We start from the raw sequence: 24,767 nt of genomic DNA, 5'->3' as shown, positions 1-24,767 counted from the left end.
CTAGCTGCCCCCTCACTTTTTAAATAAAAAAAAAAGTATGTAATGAATTCTAAATATGACTTTCAAAACTGTCCTGCTTGTCTGTGCTTCCTTCTGAACTTTCTTCTGCTCTTTTCTGGGTATTAAGCCCCTCACTTTTTTCCTTTTTTACTATACCATCCTCCTGCTCCCTCAGGCTCCCAACCTAGGAGTCATCCTGGATTCCTCACTATCTCTCCCAACCCCCAGTTCCCTTCCTCTTAATCCAAGTTATGACCAAGACCTTTAGATTTCATCTCCAAAGCATCTCCTGTCCCATTTCTACCTTTGCAACACCTCTGCTCAATTTCACCTCTGCAGCATCTCTTGTCCATTTCTCCTTTGCAACAACTCTGGTCAGTTTCACTTCCACAACATCTCTTGTCCATTTCACCTTTTTAACATCCTGGCCAATTTCATCTCTTCAGCATTTCTCAAATATGCCCCCTCTCCCCTCTGGTACTGCTATCACCCTGGTATAGGTCCTCATCAACCTCACATCTGGATTGTTGGTGTGTTTGTTTTTCTCCAGTCACTATCTATTTATTTACATATTGATTTCTATAGAGCTTTATCTCCAAAGAATACTTTACAAAAGTTGAACTACTCCACCAATATCCAGCAGTTCATTTGGGTGCATATATGTAACTGCTTGCCTACCCATGTGCACAATTTGCAGAAATTCATATGGTATGGGAGCAGTTTTGGACACTCCTTTGGGCATATAATCTTGAGTTCCAAAATTCTTCTCCTTCCCTCCTTCCAAAGCCAGCAAGCAATCTGATATGTTATCTACTATAATCATGTTAAACATATTTTCACATTAGTCTTGTTCACACCTGGATTGTTGTAATAGCCTGCTGGTGGGTCAGTCTGCCTCATGTCCCTCCCCACTCCAAGCCATCCTCCACTAAGACACCAAAGAGATTTTCCTAAAGCACAGACTGGATCATGTCACTTCCCTACTCAACAAATTCCAATGTCTCTCTATCACCTCCAGGAATAAATACAAAATGCTCTGCTTGCATTCAAATCCCTTCCAACCTAGCTATCTCCTAACTTTCCAAACTTCTTATACCTCAGGTACCAGCACGAACTCTTCCATCCAGTGACACTGTCCTGGCTATTCCATTGAACAAGACTGTTATGGGACTGGGCACCTCATTTGAATGGCCCTGGGTACCCCAGAACTTTTTCTGGGAGTAAATCAAAAGAACCTTCTCCTTGAGAAACTAAACCAAAGGACTGACATATCTAAAGAGATAAGCAGCACCAGATCAGGACAGAGTTAACTACAGGACTACCACCCTTTATTCCAGTCTCCCCCACCCCTGGGGAGATAAGATTAGGTGTGGCTGCTGCCTTTGTGGTGTGAGGAGAGAGATGGCTTGAAAGATCAAGAGCTGGGGCAGCTAGGTGGCGAAGTGGATAGAGCCCCGGGCCTGGAGTGAGGAGTACCTGAGTTCAAATCCAGCCTCAGACACTTAACACTTACTAGCTGTGTGACCCTGGGCAAGTCACTTAACCCCAATTGCCTCACTAAAAAAAAAAAAAAAAGAAAGAAAGAAAAGATCAAGAGCTGCTCCTCACCCAACTTCCCCGCAAGCACCACCAGTGAGGGATGGTCCTCCCCCCAATAAGGGAACTTTCCATAGTCAGAATGATCACCCATCAGACCACCATGTGTCTTCTATAAAAAGTATTTGCCTCAGGAGGACCTGAGTTCAAATCTGGTCTCAGATACTTGACACTTACTTGCTGTGTGACCCTGGGCAAGTCACTTAACCCTCATTGCTCCACAAAAAAAACAAAACAAAACAAAATAAAACAAAACAAAAAAGTATTTGCCTGTCTCCTGCTCAAGGAGATAGGTATCTCAGAGAGCTATGCCTCTGTGCCATGCCTTCTCCCCATGAGAAAAAGTCCAAGGACTTCTCTCTTTGTTTCCTTTCCCTAGCACCTAAATAAACTATTATTTATTATTCTAATTGGATTTGTGTGCAAGAGGGTGTTATTCTTTCTTTCTTTTTTTTTTTTGGTGAGGCAATTGGGGGTGAAGTGACTTGTCCAGGGTCACACAGCTAGTAAGTGTTAAGTGTCTGAGGCTGGATTTTGAATTAGCCCCATCTATATACCCATAACAAAGACCCTCCATTTCTCATCTCTGACATTCTGTCCGGTTGTCTCCCATTCCTAGAATGTTGTCCTCAGCTTTGCCTGCTGACCTCCCTGGCTTCCTTTAGGTTCCAACTAAAACCCTACCTTCTACAGGAAGCCTCCCCCATCCCCTCTTCTTTCTGGTAATTATTTCCTCTGTATCCTGTATACACAGTAGCTTGCTTTCTATATATTTGTTTACTTGTTGTCTCCCATTGTCACCTCCTTGTGGGTAAGGACTTATTGTCTTTTGTATCCCCAGTGTTTTAACACTGCCTGGTACATAGTAGGTGCTTAATAAATGTTGATTGATTAATCGATTTATAGAGAGAGGAATTGGTCCAAGGAAAGGAATGGGTCCAAGGTTTCAGAGTGAGCAAATGGTCCAGCTCATTTAGGACAGGGAATGGTCCTTTTTTTAAAAAAATAAGTTTTTATTGAGATTTTGTTTTTCACATCACTATTACATCCCATGTATCCCTCCCCTTAACTCCCACCCCCGCCAACCCCCAGAAAACCATCCTGGGACAGTATTTTTGGAGAAGAAAAACGAGTCAGCAGAACTGATTGTTTTGATTGATTGATACATTTTTTTTTTTTAGTGAGGCAATTGGGGGTTAAGTGACTTGCCCAGGGTCACACAGCTAGTAAGTGTTAAGTGTCTGAGGTCACATTTGAACTCAGGTACTCCTGACTCCAGGGCCGGTGCTCTATCCACTGTGCCCATCTAGCTGCCCCGATTGATACATTTTTAAAAGTTCAAAAATGGTGACTATGTTTGGTCTATCTTTGTATCCCCCAGCACTTAGCACAGCGTTTAGCACATAGTGGTTGCTTAAATAAATGTTTAGTGACTGCTGGGATTTGGACCCAGGTCCTACCACTCTAAAATCCAAGTTCTTATATATACATCCTGACTTACCCAAGGGTTACACAGGTGAAAAGTCACTCAATCCTTTGCCAGACCCAGTAAGGAAATAAAACCTGATAACCTGGGAATGTGTCTATTCATGCCCAGAGGTCCTTTGCTTTCTTTCCATGACTTAGGGATGTTTTGTTTTTTCACTGTGAAGTTTTCTTTCACAGCTGCTGCTGACATCTGTCCGGCTTTTGCCGGACTTTTTGTTCATTCAGTTTCCTGAATGCCCGCTGTAAAACCCAACCTGTAATAAGGGTTGTCAAAAGGATGAGAAAGCAGAGGGAATTAAAGTTTTCAGACCTGTGGGTTTGCAGGAAAGGCCAGCCGAAAGGAAACAAGAACGCCCTGGGTGTAGACGGACTCATTGACTCCTGAGCTGGAAGGAGCCTTAGGGAGCAGCCCCTTCATTTTCTGTTTCCCTCCTGGAGGCGGTGGGGGGGGGGGGGCGGTGATTAGTGGGCCACAATTCATGTACACCAGCCTCCGCAGTGGTTGCTCCATCAGCCCACAGGTGGCCTAGGGCATCATTACATCAGCTGAAAATCCATGGGGACCTTCTTTTCTGACTCTGACTAGCCGATTCTCAGCAGGTCACCTACTCTCAACACTCCCCAGTTTCCTCTCTGCTCCCAGAGCTACCGTCCTAAGTAGAAACCCCATGGAAACGAGTTAATCTTATTAATCACGACAGTTTGAATTGATATGGCGCTTTTAAGGTTTGAAAAGTGCTGAGCTACACGGCAGGCGCTTAATAAATGTTTATCCACTGACTGAATGACCGGGCTGACGCCGCCCAGGTCCACAGAACTGTCCGGCACCAGGGTCCCCTTGCCCTTTAGCAGAACCAGATAAAGCCCTCAGTCCACGTTAAGTCACCGGAGAAAGACCCAAAAATACGTGGTTTCCCTAGATTTCTGCTTTTTAAAAGAGAGGCGGAACTTTGGAAGCCCCGAGCCCTACAACGCATGCGGAGAAACAGGCGGCAAAGGCAAACTTAGGCCAGCACCCGCAAGATCTGATTGGTGCGCATGCGCCTCAACACGGCGCTGTCGGTTAGGTAAAAGGATGGGTGCGAAGCTCCCCGGGTACTGAGCATGCATCACGTGAGCAAGAAGCCGGCAGGTGAACGAAGGGGCAAACGGCGCACGCGTCCTTCTGCACTGCGGCTTCTGAGTATTTAGGTCGAGTCGTCCGCTTTGTGCTAGCGCTGCGCATGCCTAGGACCCAGTGAGGAAATTCTTTCCATCTCAGCGGGAAGAGGCGGAGACAAGGAGCGGTCCAATAGAAAGCCGCCGGAGGCGTCGGGGTCCCGCCCTGCGGATATCGCCCCTTCTTCCGGTCCGGCGGCTGCTATTGTTGGAAGATGGCTGTAACGGCGAGCGGTCGGCTGCTGTCGCTGCTGGGCCAGTCCGGGCCCCGGCCCCGGCCGGGCGGTTGCTGTCCAGCGGCGTCCACGGCGAGGAGGGCACGGGTAAGTGGAGGCGCCGGGGCTCCGGCCGCGGGGAGGGCCGAGCCGGGCGTGACCTGGTGACCTTGTCCCCGGGGCGCAGGACCTGGGTCCGGGGAGGGAGTAGGCGGCGGGGCAGGGCGGGGCCGGTCCAGCCCGCAGTGGCCCCGGCTCATGGTGCCCCTTGCCCGCAGGCCGCCTGTGGAGGTCGCTGACCTTCTTCGTCGCGCGCCCCGGGGTGGCAGTCAGCATGCGGATGCCTACCTGAGTCGCGGGAACATCATGAACGACCCGAATTCGTCCCCTACCCGCATCTCCGCATCCGGACCAAGGTAAGCCCCTGGGCAGCCGGGCCCGGACCCCCCTCTAGGTGCTCCCTGTTAGCGCTGCCGTGCCTGGCTTCGTGGGACCCCCTCTGGGCCTCCGTTTTCCTCCCCTACCTGTCTCGGCTACAATACAGCTTTGTGCAGCAGTCCGGCCCCCTCCGTTCCCCGAGCGCCTTCCCTGTGTTAATCCTGCGCATCCGCCTTTACCTGTTATCTCCCCCGTTAGAGTGTGAGCTCCCCGAGGGCAGGGACTGTCTCGGGATCCCCGCCCTTTATGCTATGAGGAGGTCGTGCTAGAGCCGACCTGGAGCTTCTTCAGGCTCTAATCATGAAACTATGGTTTAGGATGGAAGGCTGCCGGGAATTCAGCGAGTGTTTTGTATTTAAGTCTCCCGTGGAATATCTTCCCCCTTCTCCCCCACTCTCCTCGCAAAAGACTGAAGCGCAGATCAGTAAATGCAGGGGACTGGGCATCATGGAGGGGTCTGTTTTCTTGAAACACTTCTGTGGCTGACACAAGAGCTTGCCCGTTGTAGGTACAAAACCCCTTAAGTGCAATTGATGTTGAATTCGTTCGATACTAACAACCCTCTTGAGTAGTAAAAGGTGACGACGATGATAGCCAACATTTATGAGGTGCTTACTATGTGTTTCATTTGATCCTCACAACAACCCTGGAAAGAGGTGCTATTCCCTGGCCACTGTGCCACTAAAGGAGAATAAGATTTTCATCACCCTTCCCTCTGCTGTGGTGACATGAAATTTGGCTGTAGAACTTTATTTTTCCTTTGCCTCCATCACACTGAATGTGTGTCACAGGCCTTCTGGGTCGCATGTGCATTTAAGGTTGCTGAGTAGTTTGTATCCATAATCTCTTTGGGTTTAAGTATAGGGAGTAGAATTTGAATCCAAGTGTTTCTGTCCTACCAGAAAACTGACTGTCCATTCTCTCAGACTGCCTGTATGTTGCATGATGTGTAGCTGTGTACATGCCTTATTCCCCCTTAGAAGCTTGTATAAGCTTCTTGAGGATAGTTGGGGATTTGGGGGGGGTGGTTTTCAGTCCAACTCTTCGGGGCCCCATTTGGGGTTTTCTCAGCTGAGAATACTGGAGCAGTTTGCCATTGCCTTCTCCAGCTCACTTTACAGATGAGGGAACTGAAGAGTCAGTCACAGGGCTAGTAAGTGTCTTGAGGCCAGATTTGAACATGGGAAGATGAGTCTTCCTTATTCTGACACCTCCTATACCACTTAGCCACCATCTCTTAATGTCCCCAAATACATAGCCTTGTAAATTGTGGACCCACAAGATATGCTTATTAAATTGAATTGCATCAGATGATTTATATTTGTATTTCCAGAGGTAAAGGCAGAGATGGACTTTGACCCCAAACCTTACCTATTCCGGTTCTACCCTACCACATTTTTATGACCTTTCATGTCACCCTAGCAAAGTGTTATAACTTATTTGCCTGTTTCCCCTTTGGTAAAAGGGAAACTACTGTTTGCACTACCTTTCTTACTAGGTAGACGATTTGCCAATTGGAAAGTTCTGTATAAATGATCCATTGATGTCTGATAGGCCTCTTCGGGACTCTTCATGGGCTCAGACTTTCCCTGGTTTATTTACTATCTGGGGATTGCTCTTGATGCTGAATCTGTTACCTGAAAATGGTACTGGGATAGTGAATTATTTTGACTAAAGTCAGAATTGTTGGCTTAAACTTAAAAGGTATCATACCTGCCTCTAATGGTGGGAACTAAAAAGAGGCTGGTTTCTATAGTTGACTTATATGCTATTTTTGGTTATGCTGATAGGCTTTCCCCTCCTCTACGTGTCACCTTAGTGGTTTCAAACTCAGAAACAGGAGCTATTAAACCATACAGAATGAGCCCTGCCAGATCATGTTGTCTCAGAAAGCCAGATATTAACATTATCTATGGTTTATTGTATATTTGTTCAAAATTCCCAATTACATTTTAACCTGGTTCCATGTTTGACACTTGCATGACTAGGCATTGAGGTGTCCTAGAGCAAGCAGTGGGCCTTGAGTCAGGAAGGCCCCAGTTTAAATCTAGCATCAGATACTTACTAACTTGTGTGATCCTGGCTGGGCAAGTCACTTTACCTGGGTCTTCATCAGTCTCCTTTTTTGTAAGATAGGCTGATAGCACCTGTTATCCATTTGTATACATCAAGCACTTTGCAGACTTTAAAGTACTATAAAAGCATGAATGGTTATACAAAGGCTTAACTGTTTGATAACTACCAGAAGTAGTTATGTGAGTCTGTGTGGGGGGAGGTACCTCTAAGTAGAGAGGCTATGAATTAATGGAAAGGTTGGACTATATCAAGAGCTGATATGGGGCTGAAAGAAGACTTTGTGGAAGGGCCCTTAACAGGGCCACAGTTTAGAAGTGTTAACTGGAATTGTCTGATGTTCTGGCATTTCTCTTCACAGCCCTTCCCATGGGGAGATGGAAACCATACTCTGTTTCATAATCATCATATCAATCCTCTCCCAACCGGCTATGAGGATGAATAAAGAAAACTTGGACCATACTAATCAAGCACTGGGGGACCACAGCAGCTGATGGACCATCCTTTCCTCTGTATGTGGATCAGAAAATTCTATGGGACCTTAAGTTAACTTCCATCACACAGTAACAAATATGCTGACCTTTTATCATTTTGCTTGTGATTGAGGAAGGCTTAAATAAATCTTACCTTAGACCATGGTGAATTGTCTTAAATACTGGTTTTCATTAATTTAACAAGCACCCAGTGTTTTTTTCTGAGCATTAATTAGGTGACTTAGCCAAGTTTCAGGATATGATTCATTGTCAATAGGATATTAACCTCAAAGAGCTGCTATTTGACATGGATGTCAGGAGTGAGAAGTCTTGTTCCTTATACTATACCTCTGATACAGCTGGGAGGTTGGCAGTATAGGGTAACAAGACGAACAGTGAGATATTGGCTTCTTTGAATGCCCATGATCCCCCATACCCAACGTGACTTAACTGTCTGATCTCCAAAGAAATGTTAAATTTTAAATTCAAGGCTGTTATTTTGTTTTCTCCACCCTACTTCCCTGCCCAATTTTCCTTAAAAAAAAAAAAAGCGATTTTGGGGGGCAGCTAGATGGCGTAGTGGATAGAACACCGGCCCTGGAGTCAGGAGTACCCGAGTTCAAATCCAACCTCAGACACTTACCACTTACTAGCTGTGTGACCCTGGGCAAGTCACTTACAACTTTTTTTTTAAATGCGATTTTGATTAGCCATTAGAGACATTCAGTAAGTTAAATAGCTTTATAAGGCAGTTCAAACCAGCATGGTGAATAGGGCTGAAGCAGGAAAACCTTTGTTCAAATCTAGTTTTAGACATTTACCAGATGTGTGACCCTGGGCAAGTCACTCATAAGTGGAGATAATAGTAGAAACTAACACTCTCCAGCAAAATGTGCCTATAAGCTTCTAACATTAGATTTGGGAGAACAAGGAGACAGAGTCCATAAAAAGTGAAACTAAACCAAAAAGCAGTTATTTATTCCACTTCTGGGATTTCAAATGTTACAGAACATGATGGGCAAATAAAGCAAACTATTCCTTTCATCTCAACCACGTACAAGTATTCAAGTCCTGTAAACTCTTCCCTCATATAGCTCAGCTGTGAGAGATGCCTTTTCCATCACTTTTTTTTTTGTTTTAGTCACTATTACCACTCATGAATCAGGAAAATCAGATTTCTGCATTTTTAATACCATCATAGCTAAATTGACAAGATTTATAGGAAACTAGAAGTCACCTTAATTTCTGTGCTTAGTATTAGTACCAAACTTTGGGAGCTCAAAATGGTTTCTTAGAAGCCTTCAAGTACTTCCTGTTTTTATTCCAGCTGAATCCTTTTTAAAAGCAGGCAGTTGTCTCTTAAAAGGCCCTTTTTGGCCAGCTCCACATCTTTAACCATTATTCGATTTAAATGGTTCCATTTAAATACTGGAGTCACCCCCCCCCAGAGCATCAGATGTGCTGGGGGGCAGGGGGGACCCAGCCCAAACCCAAACGTTTATTTAATATTTAGCAGCAGGGATCTAGAGTTCAGAACAGCCTAGCCATCCTGACTCCTGTATTTATAGGCCAACCGTATTCCAAGCGCAGCAGACCAAGTTACATTCTGAGCATCTGAAGAAACGTTGTTATTCCATGCTTGATAAAACATGCTTATTTTGTAAATAAGCTTGAATCCATGGTCCTCTTCAGAGACCAGTCTTTGATTTCTTGATTTCTGTAGTTGAAAAGGTCATCCTGAAGGCTGCTGCCAAGGTCATGAAGAGCTTCCTGACTTTTCTTTGCTATGGCCCATGAACTCCAGCCCTTCTATGGGAATCTCCTTCTCCTTTATTGCTTTCTGTGGGTTGAGAAGTTACATTTTAGTTACTGTCACAGGTTCCTGCTGTGAAAGCTACCTATAAAGTAAGAAGCTAGAAAAAGGAGTCTCTTAAGAACCCAAACCACAAATATGACTGTCTTGGTAATCGGACTAATTGGATTTCAGTCCAATACTGCCAATGCTTAGTTCTGTTGAGAAAGTCAGTGCCCCTCACTCGACTTCCCTTTACTCCTAGGAATAAGAACAAGTCGAACTAGAAATAATCTCTAGAGTTCAACGTAACAGGTATTTACTAATCAATTTCTGCCGAAGGCACTGGGAAGGTCCTTGTCTTCAGCGAACAGGCGGGAATCAGTGGGGTGGGACCAGCGTCCTCACTCAGAGCTCCGCAGCCCCTCGTTCTAATCTAATACACTTGGGGCACCTTTTCCTGCCGTACCAAACATGCCCATCTTTCACAGTAGGTGCTTAACAGCCCTGCCGAGGGGATAAGACCCGGGTGTACAACACAAGGCAGGAATCTAGTGCCATCAAACCGTGGAATGAAAATGAAGGAAAGCGAGCACGCCCCCGCGCGCCGCTTTCGGGGTGCGGAAACGGCGCCCGGAAAGCGGGGGGGGGGGGGGCCCGCAGCGAGTCCCTCGGGGCACCGGCCCCTCCCCCACCCCGCTCCCAGGGCCGCTGGGGAGGGCGGGCGGAAGAGCACGGAAGGCAGGGCCTCGGACCCGCAGGAGCTTCGCAGAACCGGGCCGAGGCCCGTCCTCGTACCCCCGGGGGAACGGAACTGAGGCCCAGGGAAGGGAGCCCCCCCCCCACCCCCGCCCAAGGTGACGCAGGGCCCGGTCAGAACCCGCGGCTCTCAGGGCAAAGCTTACCTGCACGCACTGCTGGTAGCGCTTGAAGAGGTCGGTGCAGGGGTCCCCGGAGCCGTCGCCCTTGAGGAACTTCTCGGCGAACCAGCGGTTGAAGCACTGGTCGTACTCGCGCTTCATGTCGGTGCAGGCCTCTCCCACGCTGTTCATGGCGACCGGCCTCACAGTGGAAGGGGCGACGGCGCACTGCTGACGTCACTCGCGGCGCGCCGCCAACGTCACACCGGAGCGCCCGCTCCTGGCTCGGAGAGAAGCCGCAGGGAGCCGAAGGGTAGCCGAGCGGCGAGGATGTGGAGTCGCGCGCTCCGGCCAGCGCTGCGGGCAAGACTGAATCACCGCTCGAAAGGAGCGATAGCGCAGGCGCGGGAAGCACGAGTCGGGAGTTACCGATCTGCGGCGAGCGTTTCGGGGAGGGCCCAGGGCGGCGAACCTTCGGCCCCGCCCCCCGAGCCCCGTCTAGGCGGCCGAGTGAGCGCCGAGCTGATCGAGCACCTGGAGCGCCTGGCCCTGGTGGATTTCCGAAACCGGGAAGGTGTGGAGCGGCTGCAGGCGGCCATCGAGTTTGCGAGCCAGCTCCGCGCCGTGGACACGGACGGCGTGGCGCCCATGGAGTCGGTGCTGGAGGACCGGTAGGCGCGGCCCGCCCGGCTGCCGCCCGAGCGAGGCCCCTGGCAAGGAACTCATGCGCTTCGCGTCCCGCAAACTTGGCCAGTCGCTCGGCGCACTTAGCGCCGCACGTGGCTAAACCAGCGTCGTGACGCGTGACGCTTCCTCGACACCACCAGTTAGGGCCGTCATTTCCCCTACAGTTAGCCTCCAAGGGAGCGGGGTGGGCGTGTCGGCCTCCCTGTGCCGTTTTAATCATTCTTTCCCACCCCCCACAAAATGCGAAAACAGGACACAGGGTGGGCGGGCTCGTCCACCTTGTTAGGGTTTTGCTCTTTTCAGCTTCTGCCAGCGTCTGACGTCACAGCTTTCTCCACAGCCGCGGCTCCGGGCCCTTAAGAGTCCTCTAGCTGGTCCTAGAGCCGGGAGGCACGTTTTGGAGACCCAGGAAGCCCCCCCCCCCAACTGCAGAGCTGGGGCTCCAGGGCCAGTGTTCTTCCTTCTCCCCTCGCCTGAGGAGCTGCTGCTGGTCTCTTGTAGGTGCCTGTACCTGAGAGCTGACGATGTCGTGGAAGGCAACTGTGTGGAAGCCCTGCTACAGAACTCTCACCAGACTGTCGAGGAGTATTTCGTGGCCCCCCCAGGTAGAGGCTACGCTGGGGCACTGGGGTGGGGGGGGGAGATTGGAGGGGTGGAGGGTAAATAGGTTAAGGTAATTCTCAGAGTATAAATCGATGATTTAATCTGAGGGCTGGCTAATGGCAGCCGCCCTCCAGTGTAAAGGATGGGCTTTGTTGCTAAATCATTGTAAACACTGGCAATGTAAGATTTTCGGCCCACTTGAACCACACCAATTTTTGAATTGTAGTTGGCTATTTTGGACGCTTTGAGGTTTATACTGTGCATCCCTTCTCTGACTTGAATGGGTTGGGACCCATGGGCTGCTTTGTGCCCGGCTTAGCTGCTAGTCCAGGACGCTGGTGCAGGGCACAGCCCTTCCCCTTATCCTTATTACCCACATGCTGAAAGGGATTTCTTGTGTCAGGGAATCCCAATTTGATGTAGGTCCTCTGGGGTGCCTCTGGTTCTGTAAACTACACAATCTTACCCAAGTAGTTGCTGGAATACAGGGGGTACCCTTGGGTCACAAAGAAGTAGCTGGTTTTTCTGGAGAACGAGAATTCAAATTCCTCTTCTTGGGATGTGTCAAATGGCTATATGGATTCATTCATTCATTAATAACCTCCTCCCTCACAAAAAAACAAAGCCAAGTAGTTTTCATTTGCCCCCCTGCTCCGAGGTGCCTATCTTCAGTATTTCAAGTTGTAATTACTTTTGAGAGGATGCTTCTTTTGCCAGTGAAGGTAGAAACCCCAACTGACTTGTGTTACTAAGTCCATGATGGTGGGCACTCCTTTCCCTCTTGTGCAAATTTCCTAACAAATGTATTATGGCAAATCTGGTAGAAATTCAGGTATTCCTAGCTAAGAAAGCAGGGTGATGACTACACTTATTTCCATGAGACACCAACTAGTTTCTGAAGCAGGAAAAAAATCAGGCTTAGCTGTAATACTCTCCTTTTTTGGTTTTAAACAGGTAACATCACTCTGCCAAAACAAAGTGAACAAGATCCAGTCACACAGAGTTAAACACTGATTTGGGGAACAGTGCTCACAAGAGCCAACAATGTGGAGGACACTTGGGAAAGACTAAGCTGAAAAAGCTCCCAGGAACTTTTGTCAACCTAGCCAGGCCCTGGCCCTTTCCCCCTTCTCCCCCTGCTCTCTGTGAAGGAGGTCCAGGAAGAGACGTTCCCAGGAAATGGGTCAAGTATTCACTTAATCCCTGGGTCACATATATTGGAAGAGTCCTGGTTAACTGTACAATCCATCACCTTTGGTTCAGAGTTTCTGCACACTATTAAAGAGTGAGTTTCTAACCAAAGTGCACTTTTGCCCAAGAATTTATTTCTTCCTGATCACAGGACTGGATGGAATCTGAATTGTTCCTATTTCCTCCTGACTGTTCTTAGTCTATTTATAAAGTGTCGTCTTCTTTTATCAACAATTTCCTCTGCTGATAAAGCCTCCATTCTGAGCATTACAGGCTGAAAAGGGCAGCACAGAGTTTCACCTAAGGCCAAACCATCATCAATTCAACTTTCTTTTCCTTTTTTCCAATAATAAAATGTGTTCCACTCAAGCCCCTTCTAGCTACTGAGAAGCTTTGTCCATATAACTTCTTTTTTTTTTTTTTAGTGAGGCAATTGGGGTTAAGTGACTTGCCCAGGGTCACATAGCTAGTAAGTGTTAAGTGTCTGAGGCCCTTTCCGAACTCAGGTACTCCTGACTCCAGGGCTGATGCTCCATCCACTGTGACACCTAGCTGCCCCAATTTGAGGTGCTTTTTTTTTTTTTTGTGGGGCAATGGGGATTAAGTGACTTGCCCAGGGTCACACAGCTAGTAAGTGTCAAGTGTCTGAGGCCAGATTTGAACTCAGGTACTTCTGAATCCAGAGCCGGTGCTTTATCCACTGTGCCACCTGGCTGCCCTGTCCATATAACTTCTTATTCCTTTAATCCTAAATCAGCCTGGTACAGAAAAAATGAGCCTGTATAATTAAAATAACCACAACTTGTAAATTATTAAACTTTAGAAATATATTTCTAAACAGAATGGGCTGATTCCTATATATAGTGTCTGTGCAGAGTAACCACCATCACACGGCACTGATTTTTCTCCATAATTGTGGGAAGCAGGGGAAATATGCAACTTGCTTCTAAACCAAAACCACAATTTCAGCAGTTCAAAATATTTCACTGCCAATATGGCCCCAGTAGAAACTGTATGTAGTTTTTCCTTTAAAAAAAAGTTATTAAAAAAAAATTCCTAAGACACTAAGTCAATTTGGAATGTAGATTCCGAGCAGAGAGCAACTCAGTTCACACTAAAAAAAAACAAAACAAAACAAAAAAAGAACGACAAAAAAAAAACCCTAAGCGATTTCAGTATGGTGCAAAGGGAGAGGTGTAGTATGGGGAGCCCCTGCTTTGGTATGGAGAATCACGGCCCCTTGACCCTGACCGGGACCGGGAGTAGCCATAGCTGGTGCTTCTTTCTGGATAAACTCTGATATAGGAAGTTTCACCCTGAAATTCAAACAAAAGGAAGGAAAAAAGTGAGGGATGAAGAAAGGGGGTAGGGGAAGGAAGAACAAGGACTCATATCCAGCCTATTCTGAGTGGATAAAAAGGACTGTTAAATGGAAGAAGCGCTCCAAGTGTCCCAAGTGTTACCCTAAACTTAAGCAGAAGACTTCATGATTCCAAGTTCATTTACAGCTGGAGCCACCTTGCTCTAGACATGTAAGGTGGTCTGGGCAATGGCACAGTTGAACCATCCTAGCCACAAATGGTTATCAGTTGCCAGGTGAGGTAAACCACTGGGAACACCGGACTTTTAAAGCACCATTGTATGTTGAAGGAAATCAGGACAACCAATGGGAAGGAAGGTCCAAGAGTTGTCTCCTTTAGATCCCCAAGGTATCAGGAAGCCAACAGCTTGTGGTCTTAGTCATTCCTTACAGAAAGGAATTTCACTCACAAATGACCAGGCAGATAAGGTGACAGTAGCCATGTCAAGATAGTTTGTGTTGTTAGAGGCTTGGGACGAAAAATCCTTAAGCCACTTCAAGAAAGTGACTACAATGAGATGACAGCTCACTGAATTTGTGAAAGCTGAAGATAGCCACTAGAAGTCTAATATACAAAAGCTCTGGCAAAAATGGTCACCGCCCATCCCTTAGCAGGAAGGGATGGCAGGTGGGAAAGAGGTAGCTTACTCGTGGTGACCTACTTGCCGAGTCTCTCCAAGCACTATAAAGGACCCCTGCTAGGGCTCTGTAGGACTTGGGCATGGTGGATGCCGGCTTGTCCACTTAAGGAGGTTCCTTACTGTTATCCTGAGATCATTTAACAACTTATCTATCAGCCTTTTGTGCAGAGAGGACAGCTGCAGGCCCAAGTGCTAGAGGTCTTCCACAAAAGGTGGGAACCCACCTCATGAGAACGGAATTTGGAGTCGTCCAGTCTACGAAGTGCATATTCCATATCTTCCTTGCGGAGGAACTCAACTACCCCCATGCCATCTTTCTGCACATCTGCATAACACACACCCCCAGCTTCTCGCATGTGATCCTTCAAATCCTGCCAGCTGCCTGAGGGAGGAAGGCCTAGGCATGGAGAACACAAAACAAGACAGCGTGTGAAAGGTCTCAACATTCCCGATGGGCCAGGGCTCCTCCCCCACATCTAGTCCAGGGACAGGCTCAGTCACTGCTCCAGGACTGACAGTCCCAAAGTCCTAAAACTTTAGTAAGTCATAAAGGGGATCCAGAGACACCGGCCACAAGGCATGTAATGTATGCCATTCCAGAGGGCTAATCCTATGCCAGTCTTCAAGGCAGAGGACTAATCTTGGCCTGCAGTTAGAGCAAGAAGCCAGTCCTGTGAAGTCCTGAGAATTCGGATAATTTGTTCTCTGATGTTTCCAGGTCCTTCCAAAATAGTCCTGTGGCTTTGATTCCCCTGATTTGAGATTTACTTGTTAGCAATCTCACCTGCCCCTCAGAGTAGATCACCGACACTGCTTCCCCAAAGCATTTGGACAGGAATTCAGGGGCAGCCAATGAAAAAACTTAGTCGTGGTTGGTGGTGAATTGTTCTAGGGTGGTTTGGGTGACCGACACATTCATTCTCTAACAGACCTGAATGCTAAATCTAGATTGCAACCACATTTTCCCACCCTGGGGTTTCATGTGATTCAGTTTAATTCCTCTCTTGAAAGGAACCAGGCTCTTGTATGCATTTTATTTAGGTCCAGGGTCACAGCAAAGTCATACCTGGAGACACAAAGAAGATCCAGGGTTCTTACTGTCATTCTTCTGAAGAGCATTGACTGATGCACAGACCTTTGGCCTTAGAATTGGTTATCTGGCATGACAGTTAGCAGAGCACATGCTGTGTTTGGTATATCTCTTTTAAGACTTGGAAAAGTAGTCCAGGAGACTCCAATTTAACGATCCCAGCATAACCACTTTCTTCCAGAATCCAAGCTGTTCAAGTATGGCTGTTTGGATTCCTTTCTAGCTAACTTTTTAACTATGAATTCCGAAGAGAAGATCATCCAAGAATCTTTGCAACTTGCTAGATAACTCTTATAGGAAGCTGCTTTATGTTCTAAAGGGATATTACCCTTCTGGAACAAAAGCACCATTTCATCTTCGAAAGACATGCATACCTGGCAGGGCTGTGCATTGGATCAGCGCTATCCAAAGTTAACATTCAGCCTAGATAGTCTTAAGTGCTGAGAGTAACATACCTGAGACAAGAACTCGATAGTCAGATCTTCTTGAAGGTGGTCCAGTCCTCCCACGGGGCCCTCCACCCCCAGGATTTCTGGGTAACTCCACACGAAGCCGGCACTGGCCATAATCATAACCATTCCTTCCATAAATAGCATCTTCTGCATCCCTGCAAATAAGAGCTAGTAGTTATTGCTGTTCAGGCAGCAGATGCTGTCCTTTCCATGAGATGTGAGTCGATGGGGTGTCCAGGTATGAAGATGGAAGATGTTCAGTCTTGATTAACTAATGCTTTGGCTTTAAGGCCCAGGAAGCTGTACCTCTTACTTTACTGAGGCCATGAAATGTTTGTTCCCTCTTCATCTCAGAACCCCTCAGCATGTACCCCACTCCCTCCTCTGACAGACAGCCTTTTTCCTTGGCCAAGGCCAACCCCTCAATCCCATCTATCTGTATTCTCCAGCAAACTGTACCCTAAATTGTCCCTTCTCTCAAGTCTTCATCTACTCCTTAGTTCCTGATTCCTTCTCTTCTGCCTCCATGCTTAAAAACTATCACTTGACCCAACCAATCCCTCAAGCTATTATTGCCTCATCCCTCTCCTCCCTTTTCAATCAAACTCTGTGGGGAAAAAAATGTGTCTTTACTCATTGCCTCCACTTCACCACTTCCCAAACCTTTGCAATTTGGCTTCTAATTCCATTATTCAACTGAAAATAGGCTCTCCAAAGTTATCAGTGTTTCTTAATTATACCAATTACTTTCTTGATTGCCAAATCTGATGGCCTTTTCTCAAAGTCCATCCTTTTTTTGTGTGTGTGAGGCAATGGGGGTTAAGTGACTTGCCCAGGGTCACACAGCTAGTAAGTGTCAAGTGTCTGAGGCCAGATTTGAACTCAGGTCCTCCTGAATCCAGGGCTGATGCTCTATCCACTGCACCACCTGTCTGCTGGATTTTCACAATCGGCTCTCTTGACTTTCTATGGCACTAATCTCTTCTTGTTCTCCTGTGTCTATTCCTCATCCCCTTTCTAGTTTATCATCTATATCATGACCTATATAACCATGGATGTTCGCCATGTTCAGTCTTATCATAGGGACCTCTTCTCTCCCTACAGCGAGTTATTTCATCAGGTTTCTTGGCTGTAACTATCATCTTTGTACAAACAATTCAGATGTGGACCCTACTAATCATCTCAAACTGATATCCCAAGACTCGACATGTTCCAAACTGAAACCATCTTTCCTCCTAAAGCGAATGCTCTGCAACACTTTGCCTTTTCTATGGAGGCGCTATCATCTTTCCAGGTCTTTAACCTCAGCATTACCCAGGACTCCTCACTCACCTTCCCCCATGCAGCCAATCAGCTGCCGTATATTTCTGTTTCCACCTACAGTGTCTCACATCTGCTGACCTTAGCTCACACCTTCCCCAGTGGCCTCCTGCTTCCCATCGCTGCCAAACGGAGCTGGGTTTCCCTTAAGCACAGCGCTGACCACATCCTTACCCAGCTATGCAATCAACTCTGGCCGCTACCTTGTTATCTATAGATTAAGAGACGAACTCCATTGTTCGACGCTGTTCTGCCCTTCACGTCTCCTGTTAATTTACTTTGGTACAGGTGATGGAAAGCTGGTGTCCAAGCCTGCCTCTGATACATACTGGCTGAGTGACCCTTACCCTGCCGGTCGTCTGGCCAGCTGCACAGAGTGCTCTCTGCTGAGGTCATCAAAGGCCATGGGGCTATTCCCATTCTCTTAACAATTATTTTGCATGTACTTTCATGTGTACTTACTGTCTTTGCCATTAGAATGTTAAGCTCCTTGTGGGAAGTGATTGTTTCTTTCTCTGTATGTTTAGCTCCAGGACCTAGCACAATACTTGGCACATTAGGTAGATGCTTACTAAAGAGGACTAGACTTGGGGTCAAAGAAATGGGATCCAAATCCCAACACTGCCATTTTCTAGTTGTGATTTTTTTAGTCACTTAACCTCTCCCCCATGGCCTCAATTTCTTCATCTGTGAAATAAAGTTGGACTAGATGGCATCTGAAGTTCCTGGAGTTCTAAAAATATGATCTCTTGATAACTTTAAAAGTTCTGAAATTTGGATGTTACCATGTACCGAGTTCTCTGTAGATAATAAAGGGGTCTGAATACATGAAAATATGACTATGAATAATGGACTAGTACTAACACAGCCCAAACTTGAAAAATCTGTAAGAATACAAATCCAATCTGGAAAGAGACTAAAATAAGAGAAGGGTTAGAAAGCTCCTCATAATCTGGCTGACAGTTTCTTCCCCTTGTTATCACCTTAATAACAGGACTCAGTCACCTTGTATTTTATATTCTCTTATTAGATCCAAGACTATAAAGAAAAAAATGAAAAAAGAACAAAGGACCCCTTGACTCAAGAGAACAGAAGATCTCAAAGCTTTTCTGAAGGTTTCTCAAAATCCTCTTGTAGGTGCCAAAGAACACTGCTGAATACCACTTCCTTAAATGTAAATGACTGAACAAAGGTTTAAAAAGTCCCCAAATTATAAAGTCCTCGATTTGATCATCAAATAATGAACTCTGAATGCAAAACATTCCCCCCTCCCCATAGGAAGTTCTAAAACCTCAGGAACACACGAAGACTAAAGATGCTATATAAGTTTATTAGCCTTGGAGCACAAGCAGGGTACTTTCCCTGGATTCCAAATCTTTGAAGCAACCTTGCTGGAGGCAGCTGCCCCTGATTAAAATGTGTGTGCAGACCACCATCAATGGAGTAACAAACGAATCACACAGTACAATGCCAGGCATATATATGGCTGGCACTCAATGCCTTCCCCACAAAAAAGAGTCAGCTCATAGGACGAAAGGATCACTACCATAAAAATGTAAACTGGGGGGGGGGAGGGTGGAAGATAGACCAGGCGCTGAGACATTGTTCTTCAGTCTCCAAGTTTACTAAGATTAGCTACAGGAAATTATCAAGTTCCATATTTTTTGCAAGTATTACAGCATTAGAACTGAGGTCAGCAATAAAATCTTCAATTACTATTATGTGTGGCTTCCTCGAGGAAAGGGGTTACAGGATAGATTGGACTACCCATCTGGATCCTTTCTGGAGACCCAAACACTCTGCTGTGTCTTTGGGTAACTCACTATGGCTATTGTGAGTTATCCAATCAGTAACTTGGGCTGTTCTACATTGTATTGGAGAACAAGGAAGCTATTCAATGACACAAGATGGAGCTACTAGCAACACATACTTCTCGGATAATTTGTAAATAGCTATTTTCAAGTCATTCTGTTTCCTCCAACATTCCCTACAGATTCCAAGGGCATTCCTTTGGCAAATCTTGGGCATCGTATCTAATGTTGGGGTTCTTAACTTTTTGTGTGTGTCCTGGACCCTTTCTGGCAAAATCTTTGGATCAGCATAAAATGTTTTTTAAAAAACTAATTATATTGACATAAAATTAATTGAATGCTAAAAAAACCAAGTTCATGGACTCCACATTAAGAACTCCTAAAATTCTAGTGGCACACATCCATGGATGCATTCATCACCTCTCACTTCTGGAATGTAAAGCAGCCTTAAGATCCTTTCTGGACTATGAAAGCAGTTCTTCCTTTACCAAACTTTTTATTTTATTTTTTTAATGAGCAGAAGTAATATGGACTAAAACCGGTAGAGGGCATCTTGAGGTCTTCGACAAAACCCAAAGAATAAGAGATGCTTTAGGAATCCTGGGGGGGGGGGGGGGGGAGGTCTTCAGCCACAAGGCTTACTTAGCAAGGAGGATGTGGAGAGGAGCCCTGGGAAATATTTTCCTTTGGGAGACAAGACAAGGGCTCAGGATCCCACTGGGCCCCGGATATGGAGGAGATTCAAGACACCACTGAGGCTAATACCCTCATTATGGGTTCTAAGGGAAGATCCAGGAGTAGCCCACCATACCTACATTATCTCCGGGGGGCTGGGGGCAAGAAGAGGGTTCAAAGATCCCCACTGCTGGAAACTTCTTGGGGGGGTGGGGGGGGAGGTTTGAATCCCTAGGAGGGATGTTTTGGGGTCTCTGCACGGCAGAACCAAGTTTGTTCTACTTGCCACCTTTTTTAGGGAGGGTCTCAAGACCCCTCGGAGAAAGGTTATCTCCGGGCCCAGGCATCATTAGCAGTCTGGGGGCCGAGGGCCTTTTTGGGAAGCTGGAGGGCCCTGCTGTTCTGAGGTCCTCCCACAGCACACGCTAGGGCTTGGGACCAAAACCCTCGGAACCCTTCCACTTTCTAGGAGCCAGGAGGGGCTCCTTGGGGCGCTTCTTCCACATGCTCCCTCCTACTCCAAGAGCTGAGGGATGGCCAAACCCCAGCGCAGGAGAAGCACCCGCTCCATGTCCTTTGGCTACTGGAAATATTTCCTTCCAGGTTACGGGACTCCAAGGATGCCAAAGAAGTCCCCCTGGCTGAAGACTTCTCTGGACCTCGGTTTCCTCATCTGTAAAAAGGTGTTTTCGGGGGTCTCTTCCAGCTCTAAGTTTATGGGCGCACAAATGGACCCGGGAAGGTTCTTGCCGGGAGGCCGGCCCCAGACCACTAGATTTTCTGGAGGGCGGGGCGTGCTCAGAACCTCGGGGAGGGTCCCCAGGGCTCGCCTCGCCGGGGCGGGGAGGGGGGGGGCGTTCCCGGCTGGAGGGTGTGTCGGGGGGGTTGTCCCGGGACAAGGGAGGCGCGTTCCCGGGAGGTGACACCGTGAAAGAGCAGCAACAAAACAAAGGGGGCCGGTCGGGGCAGTCCGGTGACTCCCCTGTGACATTTCGTGCGAGCTTTTAAAAGCCGGCTGCGTAACCCCGGCGTCCGCTTCCACGTACCGAGCCCGTCTCGGCTCCTCGGCGTCCGGGACGAAGGCGCTTCGATTTCGCGCCCGAGAGGCCGGGCCCGGGCTCCGGAGGCGCCCGCTCCTCGCCGCGCCGGGACCCCGAAGTCCAGGTCCCCGAGCTCGGAGAGCGGCAAGCCCGCAGGCCCGGGGATGGAAGCAAGCCCACGGGGCCGAAATGAGGCAGAGGCGGGGGCGCCTCCGCGCGCAGCAGGGGGGGCCCCGAAGCGGTGACGCGCACGGGGGGGGAGCGCGCGCGGAGCAGGGGGGGCCCCGAAGCGGCGACGCGCACGGGGGGGGAGCGCGCGCGGAGCAGGGGGGCCCCGAAGCGGCGACGCGCGCGCACCGGGAAGGGGAGGGGCGGGGACAGAAGCTAGCGGAGAGGGCGAGGGAGGTCCCGGGCGGGCTGCAGTAGGGGGAAAGGAGAAAGAAAAGGCTGAGGTCAGGCAGGAGGCGGGGGGCCGGGGAGCCGAGGCCTCACCTGGGATCCTCGAAGCGCACGAAGGCGAAAGGCGCCAGGCCCCGGCGGTTCTTGAGCTCGATGTCCCGGATGCGGCCGTACTTGTAGAACAGGTCCTCCAGGTCTTTCTCCCTCACGTCCGCCGGGAGGTTCCCTACGTAGATTCTCCCGTCGTTGTCACTGCCCCGGTCTTCTTCGTCCCCCCAGCCCGACATCCCCGACATCATCCCAGACATCCCCTCAGCCGCTTCCCGCAGCCCGGGCCGCTCTCTACCGCGGCGCATTGTGGGAACCAGGAGCGGAAGTGGGTCGGAGGTCCTAAAAGAGGGTTTCTTAAAGGGGAAGTCGCCAGAAAGGCTCTCTTCTCCCCGCCCCCGCTTGGCGCTCCACTGAGCCTGCGCGGAGGCGCCCCCGGCCCCGCCGCCCCGCCCCGCCCCGCCCCACCACCCTGCGGCGGCTTTCCCCTACGGGCTGCGGCGTGGGAGCCGCGGGGGCTCCCGGGTCCGACCCCTCGGGGGCTCCCTCGTTGGAGGGCGCTGGGGGGCAGTGAGGGACGTAGCCTTCTCCAGGACGTCAAAGGTCACTGACGGTCAAGGCCAATGTCAGAATTTGTTTTGCTTAACGATGCATATTTTTAATTAAATTTCCTTCCCCCCATTAAGAAAAATGTATTTTTTTTCCTCCCGCCCACCGCTGGATGAAAAAGAAAGAGCAACTTTGTAGCAAATTTCATAGTCTGCAAGCTTGTTACAAGGGTTTTTGTTTTTAGTGACCGAGGTAGGAGGAAGAGAAAAATACTTTTATATTAATTTTTAAATAAAAGATCACCGCCTGTAGAGCTGGAAAGGACCACTTCACTCTTACCTGATCCACTAACGGCATGCATTAATCGATTACCTAACGTGTCTGGCACTGTGCCCCAACCTGGCATTGAAACCCAAAGCCTCGGGACTCAGCCGGGGCTCTGAAGACCCTAGTTCTGAGGATCCCCAAGGACTTAACTTTCCTTATGGGAATTTGGGGATTGGGCTCCCCAGCTGGGGAGAAAGTGAAGCCTCCGGGCAGGTCAATCAACAACCATTTATTAAGTACCCACTACTGGGTGGGTAGTAGTGGGTGTAGCCATAGAGGGCAGAACCGCTGCCAGGCTGCTAGAACAATTAGCCTTTTTTTTTTAAACCTTAGTGCAGTGTCATGTCCCTTCTGCTGCTTTATGGGGGGAAATTTGGTAGCAAAGGCAGAGAGGACCCCCCCCCTCCCCCAATACCCTACCCCTTTGGGTTTAGTTCTCTCCTCTCTCTTATCTGTTATTAGAGAGACTTGGGAAGGAAAAGTTGAGAGAGCAGGCCTTTTTGTTCACACTAAAGTCATGGAAGACTGGTGCCTTCTGCCCTTCTCACTGGAGTGTTCTGCCTTGGAAAAGTCAGGAAGAAGCTGGCCAGCACTCCTGTCTGCTCCTTAAGACCTGCAAAGAACTTTGAAGGTGTCCTTCCTCCTGGAGAAAGGAACAACTGAGCTGGGCCTTGGAGGAAAAGGAAAATCTCAACAGGCAGAGAAATGAGGGGAGCATCCTGCAAGCCTAGGTCTGGGAAGGGCAGGATAGACAGGCAAGTGAGATCTTGTGTTTGGTGGCCCAGCCTTAGCTTGTGAAGTGTGTGTGTGTGTGGGGGGGGGGGTGTCAGACTGAGTTCAGGCCTGGTAGAAATCTCATCATTTCCCCTTGAATTCCAACACCTCTCTCCCCAACCCCCATCATGGGCGTATGCGCGCGCGCGCGCGCGCACGCACACACACACACACACACACACAGAGGCAGCAATGGTTCCCTTCAAGAAAGTGTGGCAAATTGAAAGGGATCCCTAGGAGACTGGCAGACATAACAAAAGATGGAAATAGTCAACAAAGATAGGGTGTTAGAAAGACAAACATGCTAATACATCGCTGGTGGAGCTGAGGATTGATCTGATTATTCTGGAAAGCAATTATTATGCCAACAAAGTGACAAAAAAATGGCCATACTCTTTGACCCAGAGATTCCGCTGCTAGGCATACACTCCAAAAGGATCAGTGACCAAGAAGCCTCAAAATATTTGTAGCAGCACTTTTTGTGGTAGCAAAAAATTGGAAGCAAAGCCCATTTGTTGGGTGATGGCTACAAAAGTTGTGATACATGAATGTAATGGAAAATTAGTGTGCTGTATGAAATGAATATGAGAGAAGCATGGAGCTACTTACAGGAACAGAGCCATGGGGAGAAAGCAGAACCAGGAAAACAATATAATGGATGACCACACCTCCTACATGGGAAAAACAACAGCCAAACAATTGAAAGGGAAGGCCTTAAAATGAGAAGGATGACCCTCAGCCCCAGAGATTACTAAAGACATCTCCTTTGTTTCTTTCTTTTGAAGGGCTAGCTGGCTCTCTGGTTTCAGATGGGGGTGGGGGATACATTGAGAAATGTCGGGAAGTGACAACAGAAAATATCAATAAAATCATTTTCTAAAAAGGAATTGTAGGTCCTGTCCAAACTCCGCCAAAATGTTTACAAAACACCTCCAAAATGTTAACCCTTTGAGGTGGGTAGTGCAAGCATTATTATCCCCATATTACAGATAGGGAAACTGAGGCTCAGAGTAGTTATTCTTTATTTTTTAAATCTTTTTTTTTTTTGGTGAGGCAGTTGGGGTTATATTTTTTAAATCATAAAAGTATTAATTATTTTCCGGTTACATGTAAAGATAGTTTTCAATATTTGTCTTCATAAGACTTTTAGTTCCAATTTTTCTCCTTCCCTTCCCCCTCCCCAAGACAGAAAGCAATCTGATATAGGTTATATATATACTGTAACGATTTGGAATGACGCCACGTGCTGGAGAGTTACTGTAGGAAAGGTCCGCCATGAGGAGAAGGTGTCCGAGGGCAAGCCATGTGGCTTTCCTTGGTGTCAGAAAGTGATGTTTGCTCATGGGTGCTGTCAATCTAGGCTACCAGCCAATTAGCTTGGAGATGTGTGTTGGAGTGGATGGGATGTTCCCAGTTTTGCAGGAGGCTTGTGGGATGAAGGAGGTGTGGCTCATTCTCTTTCCTGAGGACTCTACTGGAGAGTGGAACTAAAATGCCCGCTCCCTGAGTTAGATAGATGTAGGCATCTAGGCGTCTTTCTCTCTCTTCACCAAATTCTTATTCTCCTTAATAAATGCTTAAAAGTCTAAATTCTTGTTAAAGCTTATAATTTATTGGCGACCATTCATTAGATATTTTAGACAGACTAGCTAGAATTTTAGCCCCTTACGATACAATCACATTAAATATATTTCTGCATTAGTCATG

General features: G+C 47.8%; 4 protein-coding genes across 4 annotated transcripts; 2 read left to right on the top strand and 2 right to left on the bottom strand.

The window, feature by feature from the left end:
- The first annotated feature begins 4,442 nt into the window (after positions 1-4,442).
- LOC122730649 (cytochrome c oxidase subunit 6A1, mitochondrial) lies at positions 4,443-7,611 on the top strand. Its single transcript, XM_043969853.1, is given in 5 exon segments — positions 4,443-4,502; positions 4,505-4,565; positions 4,736-4,793; positions 4,795-4,873; positions 7,330-7,611. Coding segments are annotated over 5 exon segments (327 nt in total). The 5' UTR covers positions 4,443-4,457; the 3' UTR covers positions 7,414-7,611.
- Positions 7,612-8,387: 776 nt separating this feature from the next.
- On the bottom strand, positions 8,388-10,412 carry TRIAP1 (TP53 regulated inhibitor of apoptosis 1). Its single transcript, XM_043969866.1, has 2 exons — positions 10,139-10,412; positions 8,388-9,281 (listed from the first exon to the last, which is right to left on the bottom strand). The coding sequence occupies exons 1-2, from the start codon at positions 10,283-10,285 to the stop codon at positions 9,198-9,200; spliced, it is 231 nt and encodes a 76-aa protein (XP_043825801.1). The 5' UTR covers positions 10,286-10,412; the 3' UTR covers positions 8,388-9,197.
- Positions 10,340-12,685, top strand: GATC (glutamyl-tRNA amidotransferase subunit C). The gene is made up of 3 exons (XM_043969842.1): positions 10,340-10,764; positions 11,282-11,385; positions 12,338-12,685. The coding sequence occupies exons 1-3, from the start codon at positions 10,424-10,426 to the stop codon at positions 12,388-12,390; spliced, it is 498 nt and encodes a 165-aa protein (XP_043825777.1). The 5' UTR covers positions 10,340-10,423; the 3' UTR covers positions 12,391-12,685.
- Positions 12,686-13,383: 698 nt separating this feature from the next.
- Positions 13,384-21,745, bottom strand: SRSF9 (serine and arginine rich splicing factor 9). The gene is made up of 4 exons (XM_043979432.1): positions 21,456-21,745; positions 16,121-16,272; positions 14,800-14,972; positions 13,384-13,890 (listed from the first exon to the last, which is right to left on the bottom strand). The coding sequence occupies exons 1-4, from the start codon at positions 21,716-21,718 to the stop codon at positions 13,747-13,749; spliced, it is 732 nt and encodes a 243-aa protein (XP_043835367.1). The 5' UTR covers positions 21,719-21,745; the 3' UTR covers positions 13,384-13,746.
- Positions 21,746-24,767: the final 3,022 nt, after the last annotated feature.

The sequence above is a fragment of the Dromiciops gliroides genome, chromosome 1 (genome assembly GCF_019393635.1).
Source record: "Dromiciops gliroides isolate mDroGli1 chromosome 1, mDroGli1.pri, whole genome shotgun sequence".
Classification (NCBI taxonomy): domain Eukaryota; kingdom Metazoa; phylum Chordata; class Mammalia; order Microbiotheria; family Microbiotheriidae; genus Dromiciops; species Dromiciops gliroides.
The sequence above is the reverse complement of the archived record's forward strand: the minus strand, read 5'-3'. Positions and strand labels throughout refer to the sequence as shown.

Bases quoted from the DNA above. Each gene is read 5' to 3' on its own strand.
- GATC (XM_043969842.1), top strand. From the start codon at position 10,424: ATGTGGAGTCGCGCGCTCCGGCCAGCGCTGCGGGCAAGACTGAATCAC. The intron at 10,765-11,281 runs GTAGGCGCGGCC...GGTCTCTTGTAG, and splicing joins GAGTCGGTGCTGGAGGACCG to GTGCCTGTACCTGAGAGCTG. The intron at 11,386-12,337 runs GTAGAGGCTACG...GGTTTTAAACAG, and splicing joins GTATTTCGTGGCCCCCCCAG to GTAACATCACTCTGCCAAAA.
- SRSF9 (XM_043979432.1), bottom strand. From the start codon at position 21,718: ATGCGCCGCGGTAGAGAGCGGCCCGGGCTGCGGGAAGCGGCTGAGGGG. The intron at 16,273-21,455 runs GTGAGGCCTCGG...TCTTATTTGCAG, and splicing joins GTGCGCTTCGAGGATCCCAG to GGATGCAGAAGATGCTATTT. The intron at 13,891-14,799 runs GTGGGTTCCCAC...TTTGAATTTCAG, and splicing joins CCAAATTCCGTTCTCATGAG to GGTGAAACTTCCTATATCAG.
- TRIAP1 (XM_043969866.1), bottom strand. From the start codon at position 10,285: ATGAACAGCGTGGGAGAGGCCTGCACCGACATGAAGCGCGAGTACGAC. The intron at 9,282-10,138 runs GTAAGCTTTGCC...CTCAACCCACAG, and splicing joins GCTACCAGCAGTGCGTGCAG to AAAGCAATAAAGGAGAAGGA.